Raw genomic sequence first — 27,997 nt, 5'->3', positions numbered from 1 at the left:
AAGCCCGCAAGTGGACAAGGAGCACAATATCAATATCGACATGTCTGGGTAGGCCTACGCCGTAGCAAGCATTGCCTGACGCCATGGCTGACGCTGCCCTCCAGATCAATGCGCGAGTTGCTCAAGGCGCTCAACACGACCTTTTCCGCACCCGACCTTCCCTCTCCCCTCCCCTTCGAGCTGTGCGCAACCATAGAAGCCTTCCTCGAGCGTTATGACGGCATCAATGAACACGACTCGCAACGCTTCCACGAGGATCTCCACGCCCTCTACTGGCGCCACGTCGCGAATAACGCCGAGAAGCGCGGCGCTTTCCTGTCCACCCTCAGACTGCTGCGTCCTGCCATAACCGGAGAGGTGCGCCTGACGACATGGTGGAATCTGATCCTGAAGCCCATCATCGATGGCATAGGCCACAAGAAGACGGAGATTGAAGATGCCAGGGCTCTTCTGCACACCATCTTGGTCTATGATCCAGACCTGGACAGAGATGGGGAGCACGCCCGCTTATCCACCCTCTTCACCCAAAAGATACTGGACACATACCTAGCGAGGACCACGGTACCTTCTTCGACCGACCATGTCGTGTCCCCGGAGAATGAGTTTGTGGCCCGCGAGCTTGAATCCATCCTGCTGGCTTTCGGGCGAAAGATGCCCAAGGTGGGTACCGCATCGTGTTATACGCCACCCCTAAGCTAACCCTTTCAGCGACTGCTTCTCACACTCGACACCCTCTTCGTCCAGAAGCAACACCGCATCCAGGCACTGAACCTCCTAAGCGCTTTTGTCCGTCTGCAGCCGCCGCACCTCCACCTAGTCCTCGACACCCCGCTCATACAACATCTCGAGAAATGTCTACTCATCGACAACTCTTCTACCGTCATCGAGCTCGCCCTTGTCGTTCTCATCATGTTCCTACCCCACATATGTGGAGCATTGACCTCGGATCACCATCTGGAGAAGTTGTTCCTTGTCTACTGCAGGATATTGTGTTGGGATAAACTAGGCACCGGCAATGAAAAGGCCGGCGAAGTCGACATACAAGACGATGACAGCGAAGACGAGGATGAAGAGCAAGACGAGCCCGAGCAGGCCTGGGAGCAAGTACAACCCACCATGGACTATCCAGACTCACCACCACCCACGCTCATGCACTACTTTACCTTTCTTTACGGACTGTTCCCGCTCAACTTTATGAGCTTTGTGCGAAAGCCTAGAAAGTATCTCAAGTCGCTCAACTTTCCTGGCGCTCGCGATTTCGACCTGGACCAATGCCTGATTCACAGCCGGACAGAGCCCTATCGACAGGTTCACCTACTTCACCCAAACATGTTCAGCACCACGGTCGAGGAAGAACTGATTGAGAATAGATGGCTGAAGAGTGACCCCGCAGATGTCGTAATTGAGTGCATGGACCTTTGTGTAGCAGTATCGTCGACCTTGGAGGACCCGGGACCACCGCCCAACGCTGCCTTACCACCTGTGCCAGCAATCCAAACACAATTTACCTTGGACGATCAAGATGACAGCACAGTGCAGGATCCAGAAGAAAGCTGGAGAAACACACGATCAACCATGAATGTCCCTTCAGGTGATATCCCAGACGTTCCTGACGCCTTCGAACTTCCGCCGAGTAGCAGGTCACTCAAGTCTACTGTATCCGTCAAATCCATGGCTTCTCCTTTGCTAAAAGGTCGCGACGTCATGGACTCCCCAACACTACCGCCTACGAAAGACACCAGGAAGCCGGATTTGCCCACTTCACTCACAATCCCTCACCAGCGATCCCCAACGCAGCAGCCAAATTTGGAGAGTTTTGCGCAGTCAATCGCTGGGCCGAACCAGTCTACCCAAGGCGACTTTCAGAATTCCACAATGGCCTCCCTGCAAAGAGAGATCATGCTGCTCAGGAATGATCTAAACTTTGAACGCTATCTCAAGTTGCAGCATCTTTCCCACATTGGACAGCTCCAGCGGAAACATATCAAGGAAGCAACGGCTGAAGCAGAGACACAGAATTTGATCAACACTAACAAGACCCTAAAGGCCCGCCTTGCCAAGGCAAACGAACTGTACGCCCAGCTAAAGAAGGAGACCCTTACAAGTCGGAGTCAGTCAAAGAAGTGGGAGGGCGAGCTAAACGCAAAGGTGCGGTCCTACAAGGAGAGCGAGAAAACATGGCATAGCGATGAGGGCGGTTTGCGATTCGAGTTGCAGAAGACGCAAGCTGACTATGAGGAGCTCAAGAAGATCGTGGAAAGGGCGGAAGCAGAACAAATCAAGGCTCAGCAGCGAACAAAGGCGCTGGAATACGAGTTGGAAGACTACAGCGACCTTCGACGCGAGCTTGAAGCTGCGCAAGACAAGATCATGGCATTCGAGGACCAGAGGAAAGAGCTGCACATTTTCATGCAGGAGCGGAACGACTTGCGGAATGATCTGGAGATTGTGAATATGCGGTTGAATAGTCGCGAGCAAGAACGCGATCGTTCAATCAAGGCCTATGAGCGTCGGATCATGGAGCTTGAGACGCGACTGCAGATGTCAGACAGAAACACGAGTAAACCTGGGCAGCTTCCGTCTTCGGTCCAGCAGATGCTCGACTCAGCACTTGCAGCGAGCAACGCCAAACTTCAGCAAATGAAGAAGACCCATTACCGCCTTCTTGAACAGCACACGGAGCTGCAGTTGAAATGTCAAGAACTTGAAGGCGAGCTGCAGGCTGGCATGGGGCAGCTCTATTCTCGAGACAAGACTAGCCAGATGGACTTTGGCACATTGCAAGCGAACCGCAACTCCACTGCACGACACCCCAACTACACTTCGAGATACTTTGCGCCTCTCTCGACAGAATCGTCACAGATCGATGAGCAGGATTACTACCCCGAACACCGCTCCCCCGAATCGACACACAGTCCCACATCAGCTGTACCACCAGCTGGACCTGCTCGTCTCGACTCGCTCCAACAAAACAAATTCCAACGCTCCCAGGCCGGGCCATCACCGTACCCCGGTTTCGGCGGCGGCTACGGGCCCGAGTACAGCGCAAACCACGACGCCAACCAACTGCAGGTCCAACAAGCCCAATCGAGCGGTAAAAGCAGCTACTCAAATGACACAGACGGCAGTTCGAGCAGGGGCGATCGAAAAGACAAGACAGGAACAAAGCCCGAAGTGCGAATATACGGCCGTGGTGAGTACTATCTCCCTCGGCACGATAGACTGGAGACTGACGCAGTGACAACAGGCGGGGCGCAGAACATGAGCAAAAAGATCAAAGAGAAGGAACAAAAAAAGCAGACGTCGACTAAAACTGGTGGCTTTCGTGGCTTGAAAGGCATCATGTAAGCATGATTGGTAGCCTGAATTTGAGACGCGGACGTTAAGTTTCACGTGTCGGTCTATCGAATCGCTATCTATGAGTAGCACGCCACTGTTCCACAAACACGCCACGTACAAATACAAAAGAATGCGAAGCGAAGCACAACCGGATCGGGTACACTCGATTATCGGCATCCCAATGTGTTCATGACTCGGCTTCTACGTTAGGCTTTCCATCACCATTTCTCTTTTTGCCACCACCAATACCATCATCAACATTCAACACCAAGACTCTTTCTTTTGTTTTCACAGTTGGCGGGCAGGATTCTCATGCTAAATATGCATCAGCTTTCACATATCACAATTCTCGCATCACCTGCAGGCGTTGTATCATGTCTCTCTTTCTATTTTCCCTTGCTCCGCTGATGTACATGGCTTCGGTAACGGTAATGTCTATTCTACCGACCCCTCTAACCGTACTTGCTCTAGTCTTTAGATTACCAATGTGGTAATGTGTGTTTCTTATAGCGATACCAAGATGGTAATGTCAATACCCACATACAATGCAAATCCTTGTAATCAGTTCCCGTAGCGCGCCAAGTTTCATTCAGCTTGCAGCGTTGATCTCAAACCCCGTTCCGCGGATCTATCCCACCAGAATACATGTGGCTCTGGTCGGCTATCACAATCACATGCAAACCACGTCTTATCCAAATGAGGCGGTGTCAATCCCTCCGTACGACGAGCATGATGAATAACAAACTATTGCGCCCCCACCGGCACCCCCTATCCATCGTTCCCCTCTTTTCTTCTTCCTTTATTTTTCTGCTACCCTTCCCCATACCCCCATCTTTTCCTCTTGCCCATCGGCCCAAAGACCCGATCGCCTATCTGCGAAAAAGGGGGGAAGGGGGATCTCATTCCGGTATCAGTTCAGGCGTTTTCGCCACATGCTCGCCATTACTGGTCACATTTCTTGCTCCTGTCACGTGTGCGCTATACTAGTCAGTCTGCGGTGGAATATATCGGTAGTAAACAAAAGCAATTCAAGGACAAACTTCGACACATTGGGAAAGAGCCAATGCGCCCTGTACTTGAAGCGGTAAAGGTCTTCTTGTGTAACCGATCCATGTTCAACATGTGATATTCCCTTCGGTATACCACTGAAAGATACCCAGCAAGAATTGACGCATCTTGGGACAGAGGAACACATGTAAAACAGAATTACCTTTTCCATTTCACGCTACCCAATGTCCACCGTCCACTATCTCCATGCCTGTTTTTTCTCAGACAATAGCCTTACTAACCTTGTACTCAACAATCACCCCATCGCCCTCTTTAACAAAGTGCCCCGCAGCAACATATGTCCCATTTTGCAAATCCTTATACTTATCACTCCCCGTCTCAAACGAAAACGTTACAAACGAGTCACCGTAGTCCGTGGTCTTTGCATCGGGGCTACCAGACAACATAGCGACGACGCCGGGTGTGAGAGCAACGGTGCCTTTGTAGTACATGGCCAGAATAGTGCCATCGTCGGTTCTATTTATTCTCTAAGAACGGGGACGCACAAAAGGGAGGGGGTATACAGGAGAAGATAGGTTGTCTACATACTTGACTTGCGAGCGGACGTCTAATCGCATGTTGCCTCCATTCGTATCGTTATGGATGTAGTCATATCCTACGCCATGTCTGTGTTGGTATCAGTATTCACAGTATACTTTTACCTTCTAGTCGAATAGACATACAGTTCCCCGTCTAGCTTTGGTTCAAAACCCCTTTCACTCTTTACCGTTCCACTAACCATGGGCACGATGACCAGCCCGGGGCCTGATTGACCCCCAACTTGCATCGGTGCATCAATGTTGACGCGGACTGTGAACGCGGGCTGGAGGGAGGGGAAGCCGGCCATTCTGGAGAAGCAATATTGTCAATCGAAGAGGTACGGTGAAGTGGTGACAAAGAAAACCGAAGGGGTTTGAGTTGAAGTAAATTTTAGACGTTCAGAAGTATTTGAGGTCGGATCCGGCAATGGGCTAACATGATATCGGCTCTCTAGGGAAGCTACCCCTCCCACCCCACTTCTCGGGGAAGAGGGTCGCTGTCCTATGACGACATTGACTATACAGGCTGTCACGCGAACACCCATTGGTCATTTCCGTGACATCCCGTATACATGAGCGTCCTAGAATCCACTTATCCTCGTCTTCTTCTTCTTCTTCTTTTCCAACCTCCCACCAAATTTCCCCCGCTCAACTTGACTGTGCGGTATCATGAAGCCGTCATTTTGGCTTGACAACTGGCTTTGGCTTTGACTTTGACTCTGACTCAGTATCTGACTACTACTACCCATGTTACCCAGCATGGGTCCGGGAGAACTCTGCGGGAAGCTGACAAATTGACTCATATCCTTGAGTCGCATCCGCTCGGTTTTACGCTGCTGACGCTTCTCTCTGCGCTCTATCTTCTTGCGCTGTTTCTGGATCGCCTCGAGCTGAACATCAGATTCGGCCCAAATGAAGGTACGTACGTCATTTCCCGGTTGCCAACGCGCGAGAACTCGGGGGTTGCTGCTGGCGATGCTCGCTAAGGTTTGAGACGATTCTCGAAGCGATAGATGCATCCCCAGGCGCGTAAGAGTGCCTGACAGGTTCGATGTTGTGGAAGGTGGCATGGGCGGTGACGACCCTGAGAAGGATGACAGAGGGGGCGTTGGTAGCGGTTGAGAGGAAAAGAACTGCGAGGAAGAATGGAAAACAGAGTCTTGTGATTGAGGACCAATGATCTGGTCATCGACTCCATGTTCTCGTACGCGAGTACTTGAAAGTACCAATTCCATTGCGATCTGTTGAGCGAGACGTTCATTCGCGAGTCGAACGCGGACTGCAATTTTTGGTGACAGAGGCGTGACCCATTTTTCGACTATATCGTCGTAGACATCTGATGGAGTGGTATTGCCTTGTTTTGAAAGCTCAAGCCGGCTCCCAGATGCGATGTGTCGAATTTCCGCAGTTGCATGGCGGTTCTGCAAAGAAAAGAGCTCTTCTATTCCTGATGATGCCTCGCCGAAATCGAAGAAAATAACTTTCATGTTTGCATGCTCCATCCTGTAGAAATTAGCATTGCATATAGTACTCTTGGAGCTTACTTACAAGGTGCGGAAGGGTGTAGATATGACATCAAGGCCGTGGGTAAGCATCTGCCGCACCTCACTGGCAGTTTCAACAACATCAACCCCATCAAATACCCTATGGGCCATGACTAAAGATCGACCAATTCTTCTCCTTGTTTCGTGACGCCGGAAGTGTCGCCGAACGACAATTTCCAAAGGGGGGAGTAATCTTGGCAGTTGCGAGGTGATTTTAGCGCGGGGAGCACCTGCGAAAGCCAATCGATTGGGGACAATGAAATCATCCTCCACATGGACTATATCCTTCTTCGAATTGCCAGCTCTGGGATGCTTTATGGTGCTTTTCTTAAAGTCCATGATTACTTGGTAGCTCCCAGTGGCCTCCAAGGAAGAGGAACACACGACCAACTCTTGCATATCCCCATCAGACAGCGTTACAAACAAGCGGAAGAAATTGACGTCGTTTTGCACGCCTTCCTGCTGCATAGTCTCTGTGTGGATTGTGTTGATTCTTATAGATTCATCAAGGCCTAGGCTGAGTAGGCTGGGATCAGAGCACGCAACAAGGGCCGGAGAGCTCGATGAACTCTTGCTGTAGCTGTATACTTGGATGCGTGTGTTCAGCGTAGAGTAAACAATTACAAATGACTCTGTGTCTGATACCAGTTGGACTTGAATTTGAAGAGTGAAGTCTTTTGCGTCCCTGCAATGCTTCCAAGATTGCAGCGTTGTCACCACTGCTTCATCAGCACCCGTATCAGCGCCGCTTGAAGTCGTGACCGCCATCAGAATGAGCAGAGATGAGGTCAAAACGAAGAATTGACATGTATCTTTGGGATGCCTCTTGACGTCAAGAATCCAGTCTTCGGATTGCTTCTCACTGAAGATACCCGAGTAAGGGCGGTAGAAATGTGGCCTAGTTTTGATACTAATGATCCCCAGATGACGCCGGTTACAAACCAGCAGGGTATGTGGATTGGCCACCCAGAGTATCCTTGCCCACTCATCTTGACGAGCGACATCATTATCTTTGAGCTTGTTGATTCGCCCTCGGGCCAAACGAGAAGGAGAGTATTTGTCACCCTTGCGCGGATGATGCATATTCCATACGCTCCATGTGTGGTCCTGATGAGCGAGAGCAAATTGTAGCTGATTGTCCGGGTTGAAAGCGAAGTCGACGTGAGGAGATCCGCCAGTTTCCTTGTGGTGTATAGTGAGTACCGGGTGTGGTTCAATCACAGATTTAGGGAGATCGTAGAAGGATGAGGAGGGAGTCGTGCGCACCTGGCGGTGGTACAAAGGGCGCAACAGGACTGTGCGTGTAGGGAGCCGCACAGCAAGTAAACAGCTCCTGTCTTCCGACTGGGCAAAGCATATCTGTTGTATAGGCGCAGCATCCTCGTTCCAATATCCGAGGGGTGCCTCTTTCAGCGTTGGACCGTCGACCCATGTCTTCTTTGCCTGGCCCCAGTCGTATATCTCTTTATTGACAATGGCCAGCTGTAGAATGTTGCCCGCTTCTCCTGTAGCCAGCGCGGCGACTCTTCGGGGTGTCTCGTACCTGTTCCCAAGCGTGATGGAGCCAAAGGATAATAAGTTGCCAACGAGAGGGTCGCGGGCTGAGGAGACAGCAGCGGATGACAGGTCCAAGTCGGGAAGAAGGCCGAGGGATGCACAAAGAACAGGGTCTGTTTTAACTAGGCCTTTGATGCGTTTCCGTACGCCTGTGCGCTGTTTGGTCTTTGAACGTTTCGCATGGGTTGTTGGAAGTGGGAATCGAGCTGGTGTTGTCGCAAGTGAGGTGGCAGTATGTTTGTCGGTAACGGGGCGAATTTGCTTCAACTGCAGGGCCGCAAAGTATCTGGGAAAAACCCATTCCCTATTGTCCACATCGTAGCTCGCTATACCAGGACGGCCCGAGTTCCCATCTTCGAGAGGTTTATCAGCCATCTGGCTCGTATGGTTTTCGATCCGTAGCAGCGCTGGGAGATGGACTCATAGTTCGTGCGCGATAGTTGAGCGTTAGTAGTCGCTATAGTTCCAGACAGAAGTGGTGAAGCGTGAAAGTGAAAGGGAAAGGCGACAGTGAAGCAGAAAGATGGAAGTCGCATTGGCACAAAAAGTTCACTAGCGCCAAAAGTCACGTCGGCACGTGCGTGCATGTGGGGCGCAAGATTCCCCATGGCCGCTAGCATGCGTGTGTTGTTTACACAGCAACCAAAACAAGCCAGGTGGGCAACGTCTTACCGCATAGCACAGCACACTCGATCACATATACATGTACCGCACTTGACGAAGAGAGAAAAAAAGACCCCCTCCCCCGGATTTTTCTGCGACACCCATCTTGACCATGACGACTTTTGAACCCTCCCTTAGCACCACGATGCGCGCGTCTGCGCACGATGCGCCATCAATGGCCGACCAACTCCCCAGCATCAACTTCGGGTTCGATGACTTACGCAGTCGTATGAACCAGTTCACAACCCGCTTCGACGCCTTCATTGAAAATGGGCGCAGACGGGTACTTGAAGAGCGAAACCAGTTCCGCATCAACGTCGCAGAGCTACACGGTATGTTCACCTACACACCACAAGAAAACATCGGACAACTAACAAGAGGTAAGAGGACCAACGCATGAAAAAGCGCGACATTGAGATTCTCCAACTCAAGACCGCCCAACACAGCCAGACTCTCTCCAAAGAAGCCCAAGAAACGTCGGAGATGCAGGAAGCCATCTCCGCCCTGAGCCTCCAGCGCGACGAACGCCTGGCGCACCGCGACAACTTGCGCGCCCAGATTGCCGAAGTGCAAAAGACTATCTCAGCACGCCGCGAGGCACAGCTCAAGCACCGCCGATACCTCGACGGCCAGAGCAGGTACAACGAGCCCGAGCTCGACTTTTGGGAGAGCTACCTGGGGCTGAGGATTGAAGGGCTCGGAAAAGACGATAGACTCAAGTTTGTCTACACAAACGTCGATGAGCGCGAATGGGATCGCGAGGCCTGGTTTGAGTTGGACACGAGTGAGCGTGACTACAAAGTCTTCGAGATGCGACCCAAAGTGGAGCGTGACGAAGTAGAAAGCGTCGTTGAGAGGCTAAACGAGACACGAGATCTGGCCGGCTTCCTAAAGGGTATGCGCGAGCTATTCGTGGAAGCTTGCAAGTCATGAACCAATGCTTCCTCGTAATGTCTTTATGTCACGTACTTTGCTTGCTCTTTACTCTTCTTAGATACCCGCAAACTATGCTCTTCTTCCCACGTCGTTACCGCCCTTGCCGAATCTCATAATATTCCGGTGCACATTCCATCAGCCAATCCATCTCTACCTTGGTCAGATCCCGAATATATATCTTATCCCTCGTTTCCGTAATCTCCGTATAAATTACCCAGTCGACCTTTCTGGCAAAGAACACACTACTGGGATGTGCCCACAACGTAGTCTCTCCGTCAACGGTACTAAAACTGCCGTCTGCTTTCATTCGCGCTGCGTGTGCAAAGAAGCCGCTGGCCAGGCACTTTTGGACCCGCTCGGCAAGCGGCATACCACCCACCCTAAGCACATCCGACGAGGCTAAGGAGGACTCTTGGATCCCGAAGCGATTGATATGCGCGACGAGTTGCTTTCTCACACTCACAGCTTTCACCATACTCTTGTGGTTGAGGTTATGCGTATGGCACCAATTTGTATTCCCAATCCCTGCCTTCACAAACGATTCATATACGTTATACAGCGTCAGGTGGTCCCCTTCCGCGACTGCGAATTTGCGGCGTGCAGCGTCTAGAGCTTTCTTGCCACCGTCGTGTGACACGAAGGCATTGCCTTGCAGAGTCATCATGGCAGCTATAGTGAGCATTTCGGAGAGGCAAGAGAACTCTGTTTCAGCCGATTTGAGCAGGCAGCGTGCGAGCATGGGGTCGAGCGGGAGTGAAGCCATGCGTGTACCGAGGGGCTTTGTGAGACGAGCATGTTCATCTAGTGCACCGAGTGAATACAAGGTATCTAGTGCTCTGGTTACGAGGGCCGAGGGAGGAGCAGAAAGGTAATCGAAACGGATTACATTTGTGATGCCCAAGTTCAGAAGCTGTAGGATAACAGGTGCAAGGTTTGAGCGTGCGAGTTCAGGGAACGTAGATTCCTCTAAGCTATTGAACACGGCCTCGGTGTACAACCGGAAGCACTTTCCTGGGCGTGTTCGTCCTGCACGACCGGCGCGTTGGATGGCGCTCGCTTTGGAGATGGGGACTACAGCAAGATTCTCAATACCAAGGGCGGCGTTGTAGGCGCGCAGTTTGACATAGCCGGTATCGATGACGTAGACTATCCCATCGATGGTTAAAGATGCTTCGGCTATGTTGGTGCTGAGAATCACGCGACGAGTGTTGGGAGGTGGTTTTGCAAAGATGAGATTTTGGTCTTCGGTTGGGAGGCCGGCGTAGAGGGGAAGGGGCATGAGGCGTTGTTGGGAGGGTGTCATGTCGGCGATGTGTTCGCTGAGTTGATCGATGGCGTCGTCAATTTCCTCGCGGCCAGTTAAGAAGACGAGTATGTCGCCTGCGGCTTCGTGCTCATGTATCTTAAGGACTGAGTCGATGGCTGCTTCAACATAATTGCTCGTGGGTTTCTCGAGATATTGGATATCAACGGGGTATGTGCGACCTTCAATACCGAAGATGTAGCCAAATTCCTCCTTGCTCTTGCCGTGAATCTTTTCGCCTTCGTCGGGATTGAAGAAGTCGAGAAAGCGCTCTGCTTCCAAGGTAGCGCTGCTTACGACGACCCGTAGATGCTCTCTCCTCCGCAACACCTTCTTCAATAAGCTAAGCAGAATGTCGGATGATAGACTTCGCTCATGTGCTTCGTCGATCATGATGACAGAGTACCGAGATAGCAGGGGATCAACGAGCATTTCGCGTAGTAGTAGGCCATCAGTCACAAACTTGACCTGCGTTGCTGCAGATGTAACGTCCTCGAATCTAATACTATAGCCCACATTTTGACCTAGCGGAGTATCTAGCTCTTCTGCTACTCTTGCTGCTACGCTGGTACATGCTATGCGCCGCGGTTGGGTAATTGCTATTTGCTGGCCTGTGTTGCACCAGCCGGCTTCGAGCAGAAATTTTGGTATCTGGGTTGTTTTACCTGATAATCCATGATTAGTAGAGCCCGATCACATCCAAGTAGGGATTTTACCGCTTCCCGTTTCGCCTACGACGACTGTCACCGGGTAGGTTTCGATGGTGTAGAGCAGTTGATCCTTGAGTTGTGCTATAGGTAACAAGGCAGGGGGTTTATAGAGGCTTGGTATCAGCGCTGAATCTGCATCCTCCTCTCCCGCCATGTGAAGTCTTGGTCGTGAAGTTTCACAAAAAATAAGGTTGATGTGGAGGAGATTGAAAACATGGCTGGTATGGATGAGCTAGGTCCTTTGAACGCTAGTGCGTCCCGTCCCGGTCCTATCCTCCTCTGGTAATGCTTCGGACAGGGATGACGTCTAACGCTAGTCTTATCGATAGTCCCTCCAGCATTTTCCCAAAAGTCACGACTCACGCCCCTCCAAAGCCCAAAATGGCATTTCGCAAGCGCAACGTAGCCTTGTCACGCGCCTCGGCAGTAGATGACGTGTCTAATGAACCGTCATCTCCTTCAATGGCGCCTCCAGCGCTGACACCCACAGGCATCCGCCCTTCACCCATTGATGGCCGACCTACTACCTCAACTGGCACACCCTCGCTAGACGGTGTGCTAGCTGGACACGCTGGCTTGGCTCTCGGACATTCGATATTGATAGCTGAGAGCGGTACGACCGACTATGCAGGCGCATTACTGCGGTTCTATGCCGCGGAAGGAGTAGTTCAGGGCCACAGAGTGCATGTAGTAGGCATGGGCGAGGTTTGGGGAAGAGAATTGCCAGGCATATCAGAGGAAAAGTACGATAAGAGGAAAGAAGGGAAGGAGAGGGCGGAGAAGATGAAGATTGCCTGGAGATATGAAGGGTTGGGGCAGTTCGAGAGTGCTAGAGGTGCGTCTTGACTTGTACACTTAGTCTGGCAATGCAAAATACCATCTTGGGCGACTCTGACAGTGCATGGGATAGGCTCTCCAAACGTGCAAAGAACAGCAAGCCAGGGGGATGGAACGAAAGAAGAAAAGACGGTGTTTTGCCACAAATTCGATCTTGCAAAGCGCCTTACGCTCCCGGTAGGAACCGCGATCAACTATATCGCTATACCCACAGGAGCCTCCATGTCACCCTTTCCCCCGATATTGCAGAGCGTCCGACAGCAACTAGAGTCGACACCATCACATATCATTCACCGCGTCGTGATACCGTCTCTCCTCTCGCCAGCGCTGTATCCTCCTCGATCGACGCATCCAACAGCTGTGCTCCAATTCCTTCACGCTCTGCGCGCGCTACTCCGACAGTATTCGACGAGATTGACTGCGATGATGACGCTCCCTCTGACACTATATCCACGCTCCACCGGTCTTGTGCGATGGATGGAGATTCTGTCTGATGGTGTATTCGAGCTGTCTCCGTTCCCATATTCGCGTATACAGGCGCTCGCCCAATCGGCAGGTACGACGAAGGACGAGGAAAGACCACAGGGTATGCTTGCAGTGCACAAGCTACCGGTATTCAACGAGAAGGGTGGCGGTGGCGGTGCGGAGGATCTAGGCGAGGACATGGCATTTACGCTGAGCCGGCGCAAATTCGTCATTGCAAAGTTCAGCTTACCACCAATGGAGGGCGATACCGAGGCACAGGAGGAGGCAGTGAGAGAGGCAGCCGGTGCTAGTGCAATGCCAAAGAAGCAGGATCTAGATTTCTAGAACACTTGGGTCGCGCTGTGATGTGTGGAAGATACAACATGGCCAACGCAGCCCATGCTTCTTTCTGCACCAGCCAAACTTTTCAATCCGAATCGCTATCTTCCCCTAGCATGTCTTCCATCTCAATCTGCTCCCACCCCGCGCTACCAGCTCCCGAACCAAAGCCTCGTGTGTAGTTGCGGCCGAAAGATGCGTTTCGAGGATTGAAGGTGACACCGGCCACTCTGGCACGAAAGCCATCGCCCATGCATGACGATGCAGCGAGGAATGCGAAGAAGAAAAATAATGGGATGAAGAACAGCAAGCTGAGAAGCAGAAACACATTCATTGCGAGATGATGATGATGATGATGCACAAGGCTGAAAGTGCGCGCCGAAGTGTTTCAGACCCTGAGTTATGACATAGTGTCGGCGGCTAGACAGTTGTTGGTCCGATCCCCTGGCCCTCAACACCACCATCCAGCGCAATCATTACACTTTTCCTCTCAATACCTTACCACCCAGGTGTTATAAAATACTGGACATACTAGTGTAAAAAAGCCACTGTAGTCGCCAGACATGTCTCCCATATTACGGTTGCCGTTCAGCGCACTCTTGCTATTATCATGCGCACTCAATGCCGCTGCACACGGTAGTCACGAGCACGCGCAAGTTGAAGTCGCACCCGATGCAGATTGGGCGACGCGACACATGGCTGGTATGAACTTCCCCCCGCGTTTCTATTCCATAAAGTAGATGGTTGAAATTCGCGCTAACAGCCCGGTAGAGGAACACCACATCTCAGGCTTCGACGCCACCACGTTTTTCAACCTCCACGACTACGAGGGTACCGGGCTGTGGACAGCTGCAGACATCCGCCGAACATACGGTCTCGAAGACGTCTCTAGTGCCTCTATTCCCGAGTCTAGGAAAGAGTCCGTTGTCCATACCATTCTGGACATGTTCGATATTGACAAAGACGGCGCCATCACCCGCGCCGAGTTTCTTCGTAGAGATTCCGAGGGCGTCAAGTTACCAGACTTCGGCTTGGGCCCAGGACACCACGGAGACGATGAGTACGAGTATGAAATTCATCATTGGGAGAAGTACCATAGCGGGGACGACGTCAAGGAGGAGGATTTGAATCACCCAGAGGATATCGCGCATTTCAAAATGCATGAAGAGAAGGAGGCCAGGCAGGAGGAGTGGGAAAGGTTGGAGCTTAGGGGGGTGGTGGAGAAGAACATCCCAGTCAAGTATAGGAAGACTTGACGACGAGGTAGAATATAGAGCCTTGGGCAGAAATTCTAGCTCAACTACGGAAACTGAAAAGCTCGGGCAAGGCCTTGCGAGATACCATCCCCTCTGGCTTGAAGATACGCTGCTTCATGTTCAAGCCGGCTGTCAAACATGCTCTCAGGCGCGATTGGAAGAAGCGAATCTTTGGCCCACATACTCCTCGTCGGCCCAACCCTGCCACTGACTCGAGCAACCCACACATCCAAATCATTCACAAGACGCTGACTGGCAAATTTCACGGCCGGGGAATCGTGACTGTGCGAACTACGTTTTACAAGGATTGTACTGACAACTTGTAGTCTTTGTTTCTCCAACACGTTTATGCTAACGCGGAGAACACCGTGACACACAAACCGCCCCGCAGATCTGAGCATGTGGCGATTCCTGCGCTGCTGGTGCCCCTGATAATGTGCTCGTTGATCCCTATTAGCCATCAAACCATGTCAACGCATCTTGACACGCATTACAGTGTGGTCCATGGGCTTAGCAGTAACAGATATTATCTATCCAAAGTCATTTAAGTTAGTTGTTCATTAAAGTCCAGGTAATTCACTTACGTTGAGCAACTCCGATTTCGTCTTGTACTTTCCCTTTTTATCTACAATAGGTTTCCCCTCACTATCCGTCTCAACCTCGCCCAGCCGAACTTTAATAAAGTCATAACGTCGTATGACGCATGCAAGAATTATCCTCGCTTCGATGTTGGCAAGCTCCTGGCCGATGCAGTTGCGTGGGCCTCGTTCAAATGGTCTCCATGCGCCGCTTGGTAACTTGCTGTCTCCAACTGACACGCCGTCATCGTTTGCCATGGCGCTGCCTGTATCGACGTTACCAAACCATCGCTCTGGAATAAAGTCTTCTGCTGTTTCCCCATACACGTTTGGGTCCCGATGAATAACCCAATGGCAGTTGTAGATGATGGTTCCATCTACGCACACATCGTCTCCTTCTGATGTGCGAATCTTGAAGCCATTATGTGACATACGGGCTGATCCTGCTGGAGGCCAAAGGCGCAGTCCCTCCTTGATACATGCAGACGTGTACTTGAGTGCTTGCATGGTCTCATCAGCCTGAGCAAGGAACACTTGGCGTGGATCGGCGTCACCGAAGATGGCGTCATGCTCTGCACGTATCTTTGCAAGACAATGTGGATGTATCGAGAGGGCATAGAACAACCTCTGTAGTAGAATGGAAGTCGTATCGTGTCCAGCAAACAAGAAGGTCTTGACCTGGTCTGCTGTGGACTGCAAAATGTGTGGCGTCATTTCTTCAACATCGCGAAGTGCTAGCGCAAGAACAGATAAATCCTTTGTTGCCTTGTGTTCCAAGCTATCGTTGGCTTTGACCTCTGCATACTTGTCCAGAACACACTTTTTGATGGCATCATCTAGTCGTTTAGTACAAATGTACTTCTCGAGGGTCTTTGGCAGGTTCAGCCACTTGGCCGTGAGACCACTCTCTTGATTGTATAGAGCCTTGAGCGTGCGGAAATGGCGGACGATGGCATGGGCTTCGTCATTTGCCGCTTGTGCTTTGCAGTCGATGTTGGTAATTACTTGGCTCATTATATCGAAAGTCACGTTGGTGCAGCAAGGCTCCATCTCGATTGCAAGGCCAGACTTGGCCAGGTCGTCAAGCTTGTCCATGAATTTGCACGTCTTGTCGACGATGACAGGAAGTAGCGAGTGCAAATGCTGGGGCGCAAATCCAGCGTTGAACGTTTTGCGGAGCCCCCTCCAAACCTCGCCGTTTTCGCTGAGCAAAGAGTATTTCCCGATCAAGCCGCCAACCCCATCCTGGACGGTAGGAGATTTGTCGACGCTGTACGGCTGCGTTTTACTTGCTCGGGAGACTTGCTCCGCAATTTCATGCGAGGTGACCACCAGCAGTGGAAACTGGAGAGGCCTTGTGTCAAAGAAGATGAATTCGGGGTGACCATGGGCTTTCCATATGTTCTCTAACGCGTAATCTGTGTCACTGTCAGTGGCGTTCGGTTGCCAGCATGTCGATCCTACCCGGGTGCACGGTACTTCCAAGCTTCCTAATCTCTGCCGTGATGTGCCCAAGATGCCCAAAAAGGAAATTGGGCTTTAATATGGTGGGTATATGCGCGAATCGCTTGAACCGCCAATGGCTCAGTTGCTGATGCAGAAGCCAGACGACAGGCAGTAGGAGCGCGAGTACAACATATATAGGAGCTGACATGGTTACTGCAAGCGCAAAGGATACTCGTCTGTCCTGCAGTATCTGCCTATAGATAAGATACGTAGTGTACATAGGAGAAGTGCGTGGCGTGCATGGCTCCACGTTGGAGTGGCTTACCGTAAGCAGTAGCCTAGGCTCGGGCCACATCCGGATGACGATGAGAAGGCGGATTTGTCAAACCGGCCGGGTTACGGACGAACTCTGCTGCCTATAACGCCGAAGGATACGCGCTTGATGAAGGTGTGAAGATCTACATGTACAACATTTGCACAGTGCAGTCTCACCATGGTCGTCTTTGATCATGTACCCCGACTATCGCAGGCACGTCTGGATGCCTCGCTGACGGACGCGCCGTTGGATGCGAAGACGCTCGCATCGCAGCCACTGCTTCCTACAGACGACAAGGCCAAGACAGTACTGTACCTGGCCTATGGCTCCAACTTGTGTGACGAGACGTTTCGGGGCGTGCGTGGGATACATCCACTATCACAGGTCAACGTCTTGGTCCCTTCGCTGAAGTTGACGTTTGACCTCCCCGGCATTCCTTACCAAGAGCCTTGTTTCGCCAATACAGCGCTGCGGGTGCCGGACGCGCAGGACTACCACAAGGACCGCTGGCACAAGGGCCTGGTAGGCGTCGTGTACGAAGTCACGCTTGCCGACTATGCGCACATCATAGCCACAGAAGGAGGAGGAAGCGCCTACAACGATATCCTCGTCGACTGCCATGTGTTGCCACCCGCGGCCACAGTCCCTGCCTCGCCCGATTCAAAGCCCTTCAAGGCGCATACCCTCTTTGCGCCCATTGTAGACAACCACCACCACCAGCCGCAAACAAGCGACCGTGTGACGCGACCCGACCCTAGCTATGCGCAACCTTCGGCGCGCTACCTCAAGCTCATAACCGATGGCGCTGCTCAACGGAATCTGCCTGCCGAATACCAGGACTACCTGCACGAGATTCGTACATATACCATTACAACTAAGAAGCAGAAAATTGGCAAAATGATATTCCTGGGCATTTGGATGCCATTCGTCATGTTTGTATTTACACTAGCGAGGAAGATGCAGGATAAACATGGGCGGGCCCCATCATGGCTTGCAAAACTTAGCGCTCTGTTGTTTGCCGGCATGTGGATGAGTTACGACAGCGTGTTCAAGGGTACATTTGGCGATGGAGAGAGAACAATTGGCGACGAAGCAATGTCAGCCATGGACGATGTAATAGTGAGGAGGGAATCATCAAGTCGGTACGATGCTGAAAAAGAAGCCTTGCTGGAAGAGTACGCAGAGACAATATAAAACCGGAAATATTCACTTGTTGAAATTGTACTAATTGCAGACTCTGACAGTCTATGCATGACATGTTCTAGTCTTATTTTCCCATCTCCACCATAGTCGATTTGTTAAGAGTTTTTAGGATCCACCCTCTAGGGCAGGAGCATGCGGATTATCCCAGCAACAGCGGCGAACACCGACGTTCGCCGTCAGCCTCCGAAACCACTGAAAGAAAACTAGCCCCCAAAGAAAGCCCCATAGTTACTCAATATCTCAATACCCAGCAAAAGTCTCCTTTTACAACCTTCATTCCGCCCTACTGTACTTAATTGCTTTCCAACATGTGCAAAACACCTCTACATGACTTCCTTGCGGATCTCCCAAAATGCGAACATCATCTTCACCTGGAAGGTTGTCTCAGTCCAAGCCTCTTGTTCACACTGGCTGCAAAGAACAACATCTCTTTGCCAACAGCAGACGAAGATGCAACGTACGCGTCTCCAGAAACTCTGAACGAGCGCTACTCGCATTTCACCAACTTGGACGACTTCCTTCAGTATTACTACCGCGGCATACAGGTCCTTGTCCACCAAGAGGACTTTGAGATGCTAGCGTGGGAGTACTTCACGACGGCGAAAAGAGACGGAGTCCACCATGCAGAAGTCTTCTTTGATCCACAAAGCCATACGGAGAGGGGAGTTTCATTTGACCTGGTGGTTGAGGGATTCAATGCTGCGAGAGCGCGTGCAAAGAAAGAGCTGGGGATTACGAGTCGGTTGATCATGTGTTTCCTCCGGCATATGCCTGTTCAGTCTGCGGCGGAAACCATGGTTGCAGCTGTTGCAGGTGGCCACTTTGATGTCAAGGAAGGCAACAAAGAGAGGGCTATTGCTGGACTCGGCCTGGATTCTTCAGAGGTCGGGTTCCGTCCAGAATTGTTTGTTGATCAGTTCCGTGAGGGCAAGGAACGGGGTTTGCACAGGACAGCGCATGCGGGAGAAGAGGGCGACCCGTCGTACATTAGTGGCGCACTCGACACATTGCACACTGAGCGCATCGACCATGGAATCCGGCTCATTGAAGATTCAGAGCTCCTTGGCCGAGTAGTGCAGAATAAGGTGCTCTTGACCGTCTGTCCGTTGAGTAATGTTTGCCTACAAGCTGTGAAGCATGTCAGCGAGGTACCCATAAAGACGTTTCTGGACGCTGGTGTCATGTTCAGCATCAACAGCGACGATCCTGCGTACTTTGGCGGCTACATATTGAGCAACTATTGCGCTGTACAGGAAGCTTTTGACCTAAGCATGGACGAGTGGAAGACAGTGGCTAAGAATTCGATTCACAGTAGCTGGCTTGGAGAGGGGAGGAAGACTGAATTGCTTGCTACTCTTGACGCTTGCATGAGCAAGTATGCTGGCAATTCGACTCTGTCTATGTAGTCAAACCTATGAATTTGGAAAGGCGCATTACATGCAATCAACAAGATGCATGTTCGGCTAGAGCTAGCGGATGTGCTGATGAGTCGTCCGTGTTCCAGTGTTCAGAGTCGTCTTGTCCGTGCACAAGCTTTTGCACAAACGAGTGTTTATCTCGTCAGATATCTAACAGGTCTGCACCATGTTAGCACAGACATGCAGTGACTCTGATGCAGCCTCGTACTCGGCAATCGATGACATGGCAAATAAGGCTTCTCGAGGTGCCCGGTGGGTCTGGTTCGTTGCTCGTGGGTATCATTTCCTGGCATACGCCATCTTCGAAGCTTAGTCCTCGTCCGAGTCCTCGTCGCTCACGTCCATCTCCATCTCAGCATCCGAGTTCTCGTCTTCGTCTTCGTCCTCACGCGCTCTCTTTTGCCCCTTGGCAGCATCTTGAGCGTTGACAGGCACAGCCTTTTCAGGTGCAACGCCGAATCCGATAGCCTGTGCAGAAGCTTGTTCAGGCTGATCTTCCCGCTCAGGTTCAGGCATCTTGTACGTTCCGTCCAGCTTCGCGATGGTGTCGGACTTTGTCTTTGCGTAAGTAATTTGCTACACTTATTAGTATGCGCTTTGGGCCATGGTAGAATCGAGCTAGACGCACCATGTCTTTGCCGAAAAAGGTGAAGGCCTGCAGAGCACGCATTGCCTGCGTTGACGAGTCGACATCGCGGAAAACAACATGCGCTTGACCGCGCATCTTCATAGTCTTGAGCGCGACAATGTCGAGAATGACGCCATAGGTGGCAAAGAGCATATATAGATTGCGCTTGAGATCTTCCTTTTGCAGCTTGTCGGGCAGGTTGCGCACGTATAATCTGCCTGCTGTCAGCGGTTGCCATACATGTATGTGAAGATACGGGGTGCTTGCTTACGTTCGGTTCGGAATCCCCTCCTTTGACACGGCAACAGCGCCTGGCGGGCCTCGGGCAGACATAGCCATGGTTGTGTCGTGGGCAGCTGCGTACGGCAGGCGTCGGTGGTGAGGTTGAGCTCCCCGCAGAAAACCGCGGCCAAGTCAAAAGAGTCGGGGACGTGCATCTGCTGGCCGCTATGGCTCCTGCAACGCCGACATTCACTATGACGTCTGCACCTCTGACACGCTCACCTACCCGGCCAAGACGAGATAGGCATGGAAATGGGCTTGCCTCACGCGCAAGAGCTGTGGGATAGCCGCTAACGAAGACACGTCCAACCCCCCAAGTACTTTTCTTTGACCTTTTCAATTACCAGGCCTCTCCCACGGACAGACATTCATCATCACGCCTCCTCACCCCCTATCATGGCATCTCCCGTTGTCCTGAGCCCACGGCCCAACCCGCCCGGCGCAAAAGTCCCCCCTGCCAGGACGCTCGCGCTCCCCAGTCACGGATCCAAGCCTAGCAAGTCGCCGGCGGCAGCAGCCATGCCGACTTCAGGCCCTGGCGGAATGGATCTCGCAGAACAGATGAACGACCAAGTTCGCAGCCAATTCGTCATGGGTGCAAAGTTGGGAGAAGGTACCTACGCCATTGTCTGGCAGGCGCACTACCGCGACAACCCAAAACACGTTGTCGCAATCAAGAAGATCAAAGTCAACGCAGAGTACCCCAATGGCATCGCTCCGGACGCCATCCGCGAAATGCAGTTCCTCTTTGAGCTATCCCACCCCAACGTCATCAAGTTACACGCTGTCTTCTCCTCCAGAGATCAGAACCTATCACTGGTACTTGAACATCTCCCGCGCGGCGATTTGGAACAGCTCTGGAAGAACAAGGAAATCACATACACAAAGGCGGACATCAAGGCATGGATGAACATGATGTGCCAGGGAATCTGGTTCTGTCACGAGAACTATGTCCTACATCGCGATATCAAGGGCAGCAACGCCCTCATTGCCGCTGACGGCACCGTCAAGATTGCCGATTTCGGTCTTGCACGAAGCTTCGCCGACCCCGGTACCAAGATGACTACCATGGTAATCACACGCATGTACCGTCCGCTCGAGCTCCTCTACGGATGCTCACACTACGGCGGAACTGCCGACATGTGGAGTATCGGCGTTCTCATGGCAGAGCTGTGTAAACGCGATTGGTTTCTCTACTCTGACACTGACATCCGCCAAGTAAGCGTCATCTGCGAAAAATTTGGGACCCCAACAGAGGATACTTGGCCTGGCGTTTCCGCCCTCCCTTACTACGTCGCACCGGATAAACAAACTGGCCCACAGGGCACAACTGCCTTCCGCCAAACGCGCCCCCGCAGCTGGTGGAAACAAGAATTTCCCACCCTCGGAGACGATGGCTGTGATTTCATCAAAGGCCTGTTGACTCTGGACCCACAGAAGCGGTACACGGCCCGGAAAGCACTCGAGGACAAGTGGTGGGCTAATGCACCCCGTCCAACAAAAAAGGAAAATCTACCAAAAGAGGGCGGAGGGCCAAAGGCAATGGGAGAGGACCTGAAGCGAAGGGGAGGAGAGACACCCACCAATGGCCGTGCCGACAAGGTTGCGCGAAAGCTCGACTTTGGCTCCATGGGTTAGACAATACTTTCAATATGCAACCTTTTGAATGGCCGGGATGTTTTGAATCTAGTCTTTGAAACACTGTTAGCATAGAACTACCTGACCAAAGTAATGTCATCACTGAAGTTAAATTCTTCATCACAAATTGCGACAGTGATGCCAAGCAGTTGTAAGAGACTCTAATATTCTGACGCCGTTACTCGTAACATGTATCTAATTGTTTACATTCTTCAATCTCATTAATCAGACAAAGCTTGCTGCCCCCAACCTCACTTGACAAGCTTGCAGACGAGGTCACCAGAGTCGACCGAGTCTCCTTCGCGCACTGAAAGTCCACTGACCTTGCCAGAGTGTGGCGCCGAAATAACCATCTCCATCTTCATGGCACTGAGAATAGCAACTGGGTCGCCCTTCTTAACCTCACTTCCGTCGTGGACACGCACCTCGACCAACACACCGGACATGGGCGATCCAACCTGGCTGCTGTCGGTAGGATCGGCCTTGGGTCGGGAAACGTTTTCAATGGCTGCGTGTTGATCCTCAACTGTGACGGTACGGGTCTCACCGTTCATCTCGTAGAAGACCTCACGTAGACCCGTCTGCTCTGAGAGAGGTCCGACGGCGAGGAGCTTAAGAATAAGAACCTTGCCCTTCTCTAGCTCCACATGGAACTCCTCACCAATCTCAGGCCGCGACAAGAAGTACCGAGTTGGTAGCACAGAAAGGTCGCCGTACTTGGTCGTCCACTTCTTGTAATCCTCAAACACCTTGGGATACATGATGTATGATGCCACATCGCACTCTGTAGCATCGCCCCACTTGGCTTTGAGATCCGCCTTGACCTTGACAATGTCCACTGGTTCGAGATAGAGACCAGGACGCTTGTCCATCTTCCTTCGCTCACGGAGAGCTTGGGAACGAAGAGGCTCTGGGAATCCGCCGTATGGCTGACCCATGAGGCCCTCGAAGAACTCCAACACTGACGATGGGAAGTCAAGCTGTTCAGCCTTGGCTAGGACGTCGTCGTACGAAAGTTTGTTGGATACCATAAACTGGGCCAGGTCACCAACAACCTTAGAAGTCGGAGTGACCTTGACGATATCACCGAGCAAGTCATTTGCCTGTTCGTACGCCTTCTTGGTCTGTGCCCACTGCTCACCAAGACCTTGCTGTGAAGCCTGGAAGATGAGGTTGGTCAGTTGACCTCCGGGGATTTCGTGTTCGTACACTTCGGGGTCAGGGCCAGTAAGACCAGCTTCAAAGGGCGAGTACAACAGACGAAGCTGTGCCCAGTAGGCATCCAGATTGCGGATCATGTGAACATCCAGACCAGCATCGAAGTCGGTTCCCTCCAACGACGACAGAATGGCACCCATGCTAGGTTGTGAGGTCATTCCAGACATGCTGTCGATTGCGGCATCGACAGCATCAGCGCCTGCTTCGGCGCAGGCGACCATGGAGGCTACACCGGTACCGGCAGAGTCGTGGGTGTGAACATGAATTGGTAGGTCGGGGTACTTCTTGCGAATAGCCCCAATCAAAAGACGGGCAGCGCGCGGCTTGAGAACACCAGCCACTGATTAACATTAGCTTCCCATAAGGAAAAAAGGCATGGGCATTGTCTTACTGTCCTTTACACCTAACACGTGCGCGCCCATCTTGACAATCTTGTCGACGACGTTGAGGTAGTAGTCTAGGTTATACTTCTTCTTAGGATTGAGCACTGCAAAAGTTAGGCCTGACACACTTCAATGACTCATGACACTCACTATCACCAGAGTAACACACAGTGCCTTCGGCAACACCACCCGCCTTGAGAACGGCTTTGATACCAACCTCAAGTTGTTCGACGTCGTTTAGAGCATCGAAAACACGGAAGATATCAACACCGTTCTTCTTCGCCTGCTCGCAAAAGTGAAAGATGGCGTTGTCAGGCAGGGACGAGTATGCAACGCCGTTGGCTCCACGAAGAAGCATCTGGAACGGGATGTTGGGTACAAGCTTCCTCATCTTCCTCAGACGATCCCAGGGGTCCTCGTACAAAAACCGCATAGCGACGTCGAAGGTGGCGCCACCCCAGCACTCAAGAGCCCAGGCATTAGATAAAGCATGGCTAGTCTCCTTGGCAATGTTGAGCAGATCGACGGTTCGGACACGGGTTGCAAGAAGAGACTGGTGGGCATCACGCCAGGTTGTGTCCATGATAAGACATCCCTTGTTGGCGCGGACGGCCTTTGCGAATCCCTCCGGACCTTCCTTGAGAATGATGTTTCTCCAACCCTCAGTGCAGGGTGCGGAAGTGTCAACCTTCTCGCCACTCTGGTTGTGAATGGCTGGAATGGGAATGACACCCTTAAACTTGGGCTCGCCGATTTGGCCCTTGATCTGGCTGCCATTGACAGCGAGGTCACCGAGGTATGCGAGGAGCTTCTGGGCACGGTTCTGGGAGCCGATCAAGTCGAAGAGCGCGGGTGTGTCGTCGATGAATGTTGTCCAGCATTGTCCGTCGACAAACGTAGGGTGCGTGAGGAGCTTGATCAGGAAGGGAATGTTGGTCTTGACACCACGGATGCGGAACTCCACTAGAGCACGTAGCATCTTCCTTCTGACAATCTCGTACGTAGAGCCACGGCAGGAGCACTTGACCAACATAGAATCGTAGTGAGCTAAAAAATACGTTAGCATTAAGTTCGATAGAAAACTCAAACTAGGCTCAAAGTGTATCGAGTAGTGAAATGAGACCTTGGCTATGCGTGGAGACTACCGCGATATTGACGGAGGTCGAAGGAGGACAGAATAGTAGCGTCGGGGGGTATTCAGCACACTGCATAAGCCGCTCCGATGTGATGGTATTGTGTCGAATAGGCCGATATCCAGGATCGAAGGGCATACAGAGCTCTCGGCGGGCAAGGGAAATGGGAAGGGAATGAGAAACAGCGAATAAACAGCAACAACAAGAAATATGGCATATACTTACGAGTGATGATGGCTCCCGCAAAACCGTTACCACCATCAAGACTAGATTCTTGTTAGTCTACATTCAGGGTCTGAGGGAGCGAAAAGGCAGAACATACCGAACGCCGTTACCACCAGCTGAGCGGTATACCTCAATCTTTCCGGTGTCGGGGGCAAAGCTCTGGGCCGGGTCTTCTGTGGTAATACGGCACTGGAAGGCGAAGCCTCGGGTAGAGATATGATCTTGAGTCAGGCCGAGCTGCTCAAGGGATGCGCCTGCAGCGATCTGGATCTGTGCAGCGACGATGTCGATTCCCGTAACTTCCTCGGTGATGGTGTGCTCGACCTGGATACGGGGGTTGATCTCGATGAAGTAGTATCGGTTCCTCGTAGAGAGTCAGTACAAATATGGCATGTTGCTCATAGTGACTTACTGTTGGTCAACCAGGAACTCAGCGGTTCCGGCATTCCTGTACTTGACGCTCTGGGCCAGCCTGACAGCGTCGGCAAGAATGGCATCGCGGGTCTCGACCGGTAGATCCTTGGCCGGGGCAATCTCGACAACCTTTTGGTGACGGCGCTGGACACTGCAGTCACGCTCGTACAGATGGACAACGTTGCCCTGGTTGTCACCGAGAAGCTGGACTTCAATATGCTTAGGCTTGTCGAGGAAGCGCTCGACGAAGACGGTTCCGTTACCGAAAGCCGACTTCGCCTCTGATGTTGCGCGCTCGAACGAGTCTTTGAGCGAGGATTGTTCGCGGACTACACGCATGCCACGGCCACCACCACCGAAAGCGGCCTTGATGATGATGGGAAAGCCAAATTCGTCCGTGAATGCCTTGACATCTTCAAACTTCTCGACAGGGCCGGGAGTACCAGGCACTACCGGGACGTTGCACTTGACAGCAAGCTTTCGGGCAGAGACTTTGTCGCCAAGGGCATCGATGGTGTCAGGGGAAGGGCCTACAAACTGGAGTGGATGTCAGTATGAGTCAACCTATGCATGTGCCACGGCCAAAGAGAGCGATCTGGTCTGCGAAGCCGGACGCCTGGTGATTGGCCCCGCCAAGCCGCAGCATGTCTGGGACTGATAGGCTCGAATGGGCATCTGGAGCGCCCCGAGAAGAAATTTCGGCATGAAAAGCGGAATTACTCACAATGAGACCAGCCTTTTCCACGTTCCGGGCGAACTCTGCATTCTCGGACAAGAAGCCGTAGCCCGGGTGAATCATGTTCACATTGTGCTCGACGGCGATCTTGATGATTTCGTCACCCGCAAGGTAAGCACCAACGGGCGTGTACTGGCCGCGCGCACCAATCTCGTACGCCTCATCAGCCTTCTGTCGGTGCATGCTGAGACGGTCCTCATGACTGTAGACTGCCACTGTGTGCAGGGACAGCTCGTGGGCTGTACGGAAGATACGGATGGGGATTTCTCCTCGGTTGGCCACTGGTCGACGTTAGAGGGCCACAAGAGCGGAGGGGCTGAGATTTGGCGCTGTCAACGTACCCAGGAGCTTCTTCAGCTGCATGATGGAGCTGCTCGCTCGCAACTTGTGGTGGACCGAGTTCCTGTGGGGGTGGTGCTCGCCATGGTCCTCGTCAAAGTCATTCTCGTCAATGGCCGACGAGGCGTTCTGGTCAATTGCAAGTGTCGTCATGTCGAATGACAACTGTGTGCAGTGTGTGAGAGGAACGAGGGGTAGGTGAGAGGGGGGACGGAGAGGACTGGAAGTGGTGGAAGAGGGCAGCTCGAGGGCAATTTATTCTAGTTCCCGACTATGGAATATGCAACCAGGGTTGAGCGTGAGTTTAATCCCAAACTTTGATCCACAGAGCCAAGCCAGATCGAAACACGCTCGTCGCTCGACGACTCTGTTGGACCCCGTCGGCGGCGTCAAAAGCAACGAAGCTATAGCTGCATGCCACGCGTGGTCAGAGCTCCATAGCGCGGGGGAGATAATGGAGGGGCAATTCTGAAGTCCGCCGACAAAGCGCCCCCATACATGCGCGACACCATCGAAACTGTCACCTCTTGGACGTGCCATGCCACGCAGCCCACACCGGACTCTCAAACGCACACGATGCCGTCTGCGGTCCATCCCACGCCGTCAAGCCCCAACCAACAGTCAGCCAAGCCATCTTGTCCGGTACGAGAGACGCTCACTGAAACTTAAAACCCTCACCGCCCACTACTGCAACCCCTCAGGTAAGCCATTTGCCTGGCTGTTTTCCGCTCCGATGCAGCCTCTGGCCCTCTGCGGCGTAAACTCGGTCCCGTACATGATTTCCATTTCCGGTCTGCACTTGCTGCTACAGACCTTCCCAACATTGCTGATCACTTCACTCTGTGTACCTGCGTGGCTAGCCGTTGTCGTGACCATGATGGTGGCCGGCATCGTGACGCGTCTGCACAACCTGAACGTGTACATTGAAGCTCCTGAGCCCTGATTCGCTCTCTCATCCAGATAACACACAAGTGCATCTAGATTCCATGAGAAGCTACAAGCATCCTCCAGACCGGTCAAGCTAGCGCATATCGACCATTTGAGCTTTTCGATAGCTGGTCATGACCGACATCATGCAGCAGTCCGCGGCGGAGCTTAAAACACTCGCTACTTGGCATCTTGACACACGGATACAAGAATCTAATGCTCGCAGCAGGAGCCGTGCCTTTGCGCGCCACATACAGTTTGCGCCTAATCGATTAACTGCATGTCTTGACACTGATCTGTTGACTGTCATTGCTACATCGTCATCGTACCTTTACTCTCGGCTACGTAATCTGTCTGCATCTCGGACATATCACTTGCATATATGTGATTTCCATCGGTGATAGTCAAGTCAAGTCATTAACTAGCGTACAAAGCTGGACACGTTCTTCATCGAAGCATCCAGACTCACGCTTCACCTGTAACGCCTATAGAGTACATGGTCCCACACTACCCAAGATTTATGCACCCCTCGCTTTTTCGCTCCACCAAGCATCAAATATGTAGGTTGAAGAGATACC

The 27,997-nt window shown here is 52.1% G+C and overlaps 13 protein-coding genes across 13 annotated transcripts; 7 read left to right on the top strand and 6 right to left on the bottom strand.

The window, feature by feature from the left end:
• Positions 1 to 40: 40 nt before the first annotated feature.
• PtrM4_032650 (Hamartin multi-domain protein) lies at positions 41 to 3,348 on the top strand (the record flags this gene model as incomplete). The annotated part of the gene is made up of 4 exons (XM_001939101.2): positions 41 to 48; positions 105 to 660; positions 709 to 3,193; positions 3,248 to 3,348. The coding sequence occupies 4 exons, from the start codon at positions 41 to 43 to the stop codon at positions 3,346 to 3,348; spliced, it is 3,150 nt and encodes a 1,049-aa protein (XP_001939136.2).
• A 1,259-nt stretch (positions 3,349 to 4,607) lies between these two features.
• PtrM4_032640 (DUF3237 domain containing protein) lies at positions 4,608 to 5,233 on the bottom strand (the record flags this gene model as incomplete). The annotated part of the gene is made up of 3 exons (XM_001939100.1): positions 4,608 to 4,863; positions 4,936 to 5,013; positions 5,070 to 5,233. The coding sequence occupies 3 exons, from the start codon at positions 5,231 to 5,233 to the stop codon at positions 4,608 to 4,610; spliced, it is 498 nt and encodes a 165-aa protein (XP_001939135.1).
• Positions 5,234 to 5,573: 340 nt separating this feature from the next.
• Positions 5,574 to 8,401, bottom strand: PtrM4_032630 (Rrn6 domain containing protein; the record flags this gene model as incomplete). Its single annotated transcript, XM_066104012.1, has 3 exons — positions 5,574 to 5,582; positions 5,717 to 6,428; positions 6,474 to 8,401. The coding sequence occupies 3 exons, from the start codon at positions 8,399 to 8,401 to the stop codon at positions 5,574 to 5,576; spliced, it is 2,649 nt and encodes an 882-aa protein (XP_065966214.1).
• A 400-nt stretch (positions 8,402 to 8,801) lies between these two features.
• PtrM4_032620 (kinetochore protein spc25) lies at positions 8,802 to 9,622 on the top strand (the record flags this gene model as incomplete). The annotated part of the gene is made up of 2 exons (XM_001939098.1): positions 8,802 to 9,021; positions 9,075 to 9,622. The coding sequence occupies 2 exons, from the start codon at positions 8,802 to 8,804 to the stop codon at positions 9,620 to 9,622; spliced, it is 768 nt and encodes a 255-aa protein (XP_001939133.1).
• Positions 9,623 to 9,716: 94 nt separating this feature from the next.
• On the bottom strand, positions 9,717 to 11,792 carry PtrM4_032610 (pre-splicing factor ATP-dependent RNA helicase prp16; the record flags this gene model as incomplete). Its single annotated transcript, XM_001939097.1, has 2 exons — positions 9,717 to 11,593; positions 11,645 to 11,792. 2 exons carry the CDS (start codon positions 11,790 to 11,792, stop codon positions 9,717 to 9,719), a joined length of 2,025 nt encoding a protein of 674 aa, XP_001939132.1.
• A 227-nt stretch (positions 11,793 to 12,019) lies between these two features.
• PtrM4_032600 (paxneb superfamily protein) lies at positions 12,020 to 13,285 on the top strand (the record flags this gene model as incomplete). Its single annotated transcript, XM_066104011.1, has 2 exons — positions 12,020 to 12,473; positions 12,549 to 13,285. The coding sequence occupies 2 exons, from the start codon at positions 12,020 to 12,022 to the stop codon at positions 13,283 to 13,285; spliced, it is 1,191 nt and encodes a 396-aa protein (XP_065966213.1).
• Positions 13,286 to 13,842: 557 nt separating this feature from the next.
• Positions 13,843 to 14,535, top strand: PtrM4_032590 (uncharacterized protein; the record flags this gene model as incomplete). Its single annotated transcript, XM_001939095.2, has 2 exons — positions 13,843 to 13,981; positions 14,051 to 14,535. 2 exons carry the CDS (start codon positions 13,843 to 13,845, stop codon positions 14,533 to 14,535), a joined length of 624 nt encoding a protein of 207 aa, XP_001939130.2.
• A 470-nt stretch (positions 14,536 to 15,005) lies between these two features.
• PtrM4_032580 (CypX, Cytochrome P450) lies at positions 15,006 to 16,767 on the bottom strand (the record flags this gene model as incomplete). The annotated part of the gene is made up of 3 exons (XM_066104010.1): positions 15,006 to 15,065; positions 15,120 to 16,531; positions 16,578 to 16,767. The coding sequence occupies 3 exons, from the start codon at positions 16,765 to 16,767 to the stop codon at positions 15,006 to 15,008; spliced, it is 1,662 nt and encodes a 553-aa protein (XP_065966212.1).
• A 285-nt stretch (positions 16,768 to 17,052) lies between these two features.
• Positions 17,053 to 18,069, top strand: PtrM4_032570 (AIG2-2 domain containing protein; the record flags this gene model as incomplete). Its single annotated transcript, XM_001939093.2, has 1 exon — positions 17,053 to 18,069. One exon carries the CDS (start codon positions 17,053 to 17,055, stop codon positions 18,067 to 18,069), a length of 1,017 nt encoding a protein of 338 aa, XP_001939128.1.
• Positions 18,070 to 18,386: 317 nt separating this feature from the next.
• Positions 18,387 to 19,484, top strand: PtrM4_032560 (Add, Adenosine deaminase; the record flags this gene model as incomplete). The annotated part of the gene is made up of 1 exon (XM_001939092.2): positions 18,387 to 19,484. The coding sequence occupies one exon, from the start codon at positions 18,387 to 18,389 to the stop codon at positions 19,482 to 19,484; it is 1,098 nt and encodes a 365-aa protein (XP_001939127.1).
• Positions 19,485 to 19,646: 162 nt separating this feature from the next.
• On the bottom strand, positions 19,647 to 20,463 carry PtrM4_032550 (RNA-binding protein (RRM domain); the record flags this gene model as incomplete). The annotated part of the gene is made up of 4 exons (XM_001939091.2): positions 19,647 to 19,655; positions 19,932 to 20,072; positions 20,125 to 20,338; positions 20,396 to 20,463. The coding sequence occupies 4 exons, from the start codon at positions 20,461 to 20,463 to the stop codon at positions 19,647 to 19,649; spliced, it is 432 nt and encodes a 143-aa protein (XP_001939126.2).
• Positions 20,464 to 20,802: 339 nt separating this feature from the next.
• On the top strand, positions 20,803 to 22,044 carry PtrM4_032540 (SPS1, Serine-threonine protein kinase; the record flags this gene model as incomplete). The annotated part of the gene is made up of 1 exon (XM_001939090.2): positions 20,803 to 22,044. The coding sequence occupies one exon, from the start codon at positions 20,803 to 20,805 to the stop codon at positions 22,042 to 22,044; it is 1,242 nt and encodes a 413-aa protein (XP_001939125.2).
• Positions 22,045 to 22,295: 251 nt separating this feature from the next.
• PtrM4_032530 (PycA, Pyruvate carboxylase) lies at positions 22,296 to 26,645 on the bottom strand (the record flags this gene model as incomplete). The annotated part of the gene is made up of 8 exons (XM_001939089.2): positions 22,296 to 23,602; positions 23,654 to 23,749; positions 23,796 to 24,692; positions 25,004 to 25,044; positions 25,101 to 25,367; positions 25,416 to 25,954; positions 26,142 to 26,434; positions 26,495 to 26,645. 8 exons carry the CDS (start codon positions 26,643 to 26,645, stop codon positions 22,296 to 22,298), a joined length of 3,591 nt encoding a protein of 1,196 aa, XP_001939124.1.
• Between the last annotated feature and the right edge of the window lie 1,352 nt (positions 26,646 to 27,997).

The sequence above is a fragment of the Pyrenophora tritici-repentis genome, chromosome 1, assembly GCF_003171515.1.
Source record: "Pyrenophora tritici-repentis strain M4 chromosome 1, whole genome shotgun sequence".
Classification (NCBI taxonomy): Eukaryota; Fungi; Ascomycota; class Dothideomycetes; order Pleosporales; family Pleosporaceae; genus Pyrenophora; species Pyrenophora tritici-repentis.
Note: the sequence above shows the minus strand (reverse complement) of the source record. Positions and strands in the feature narration are given on the sequence as shown.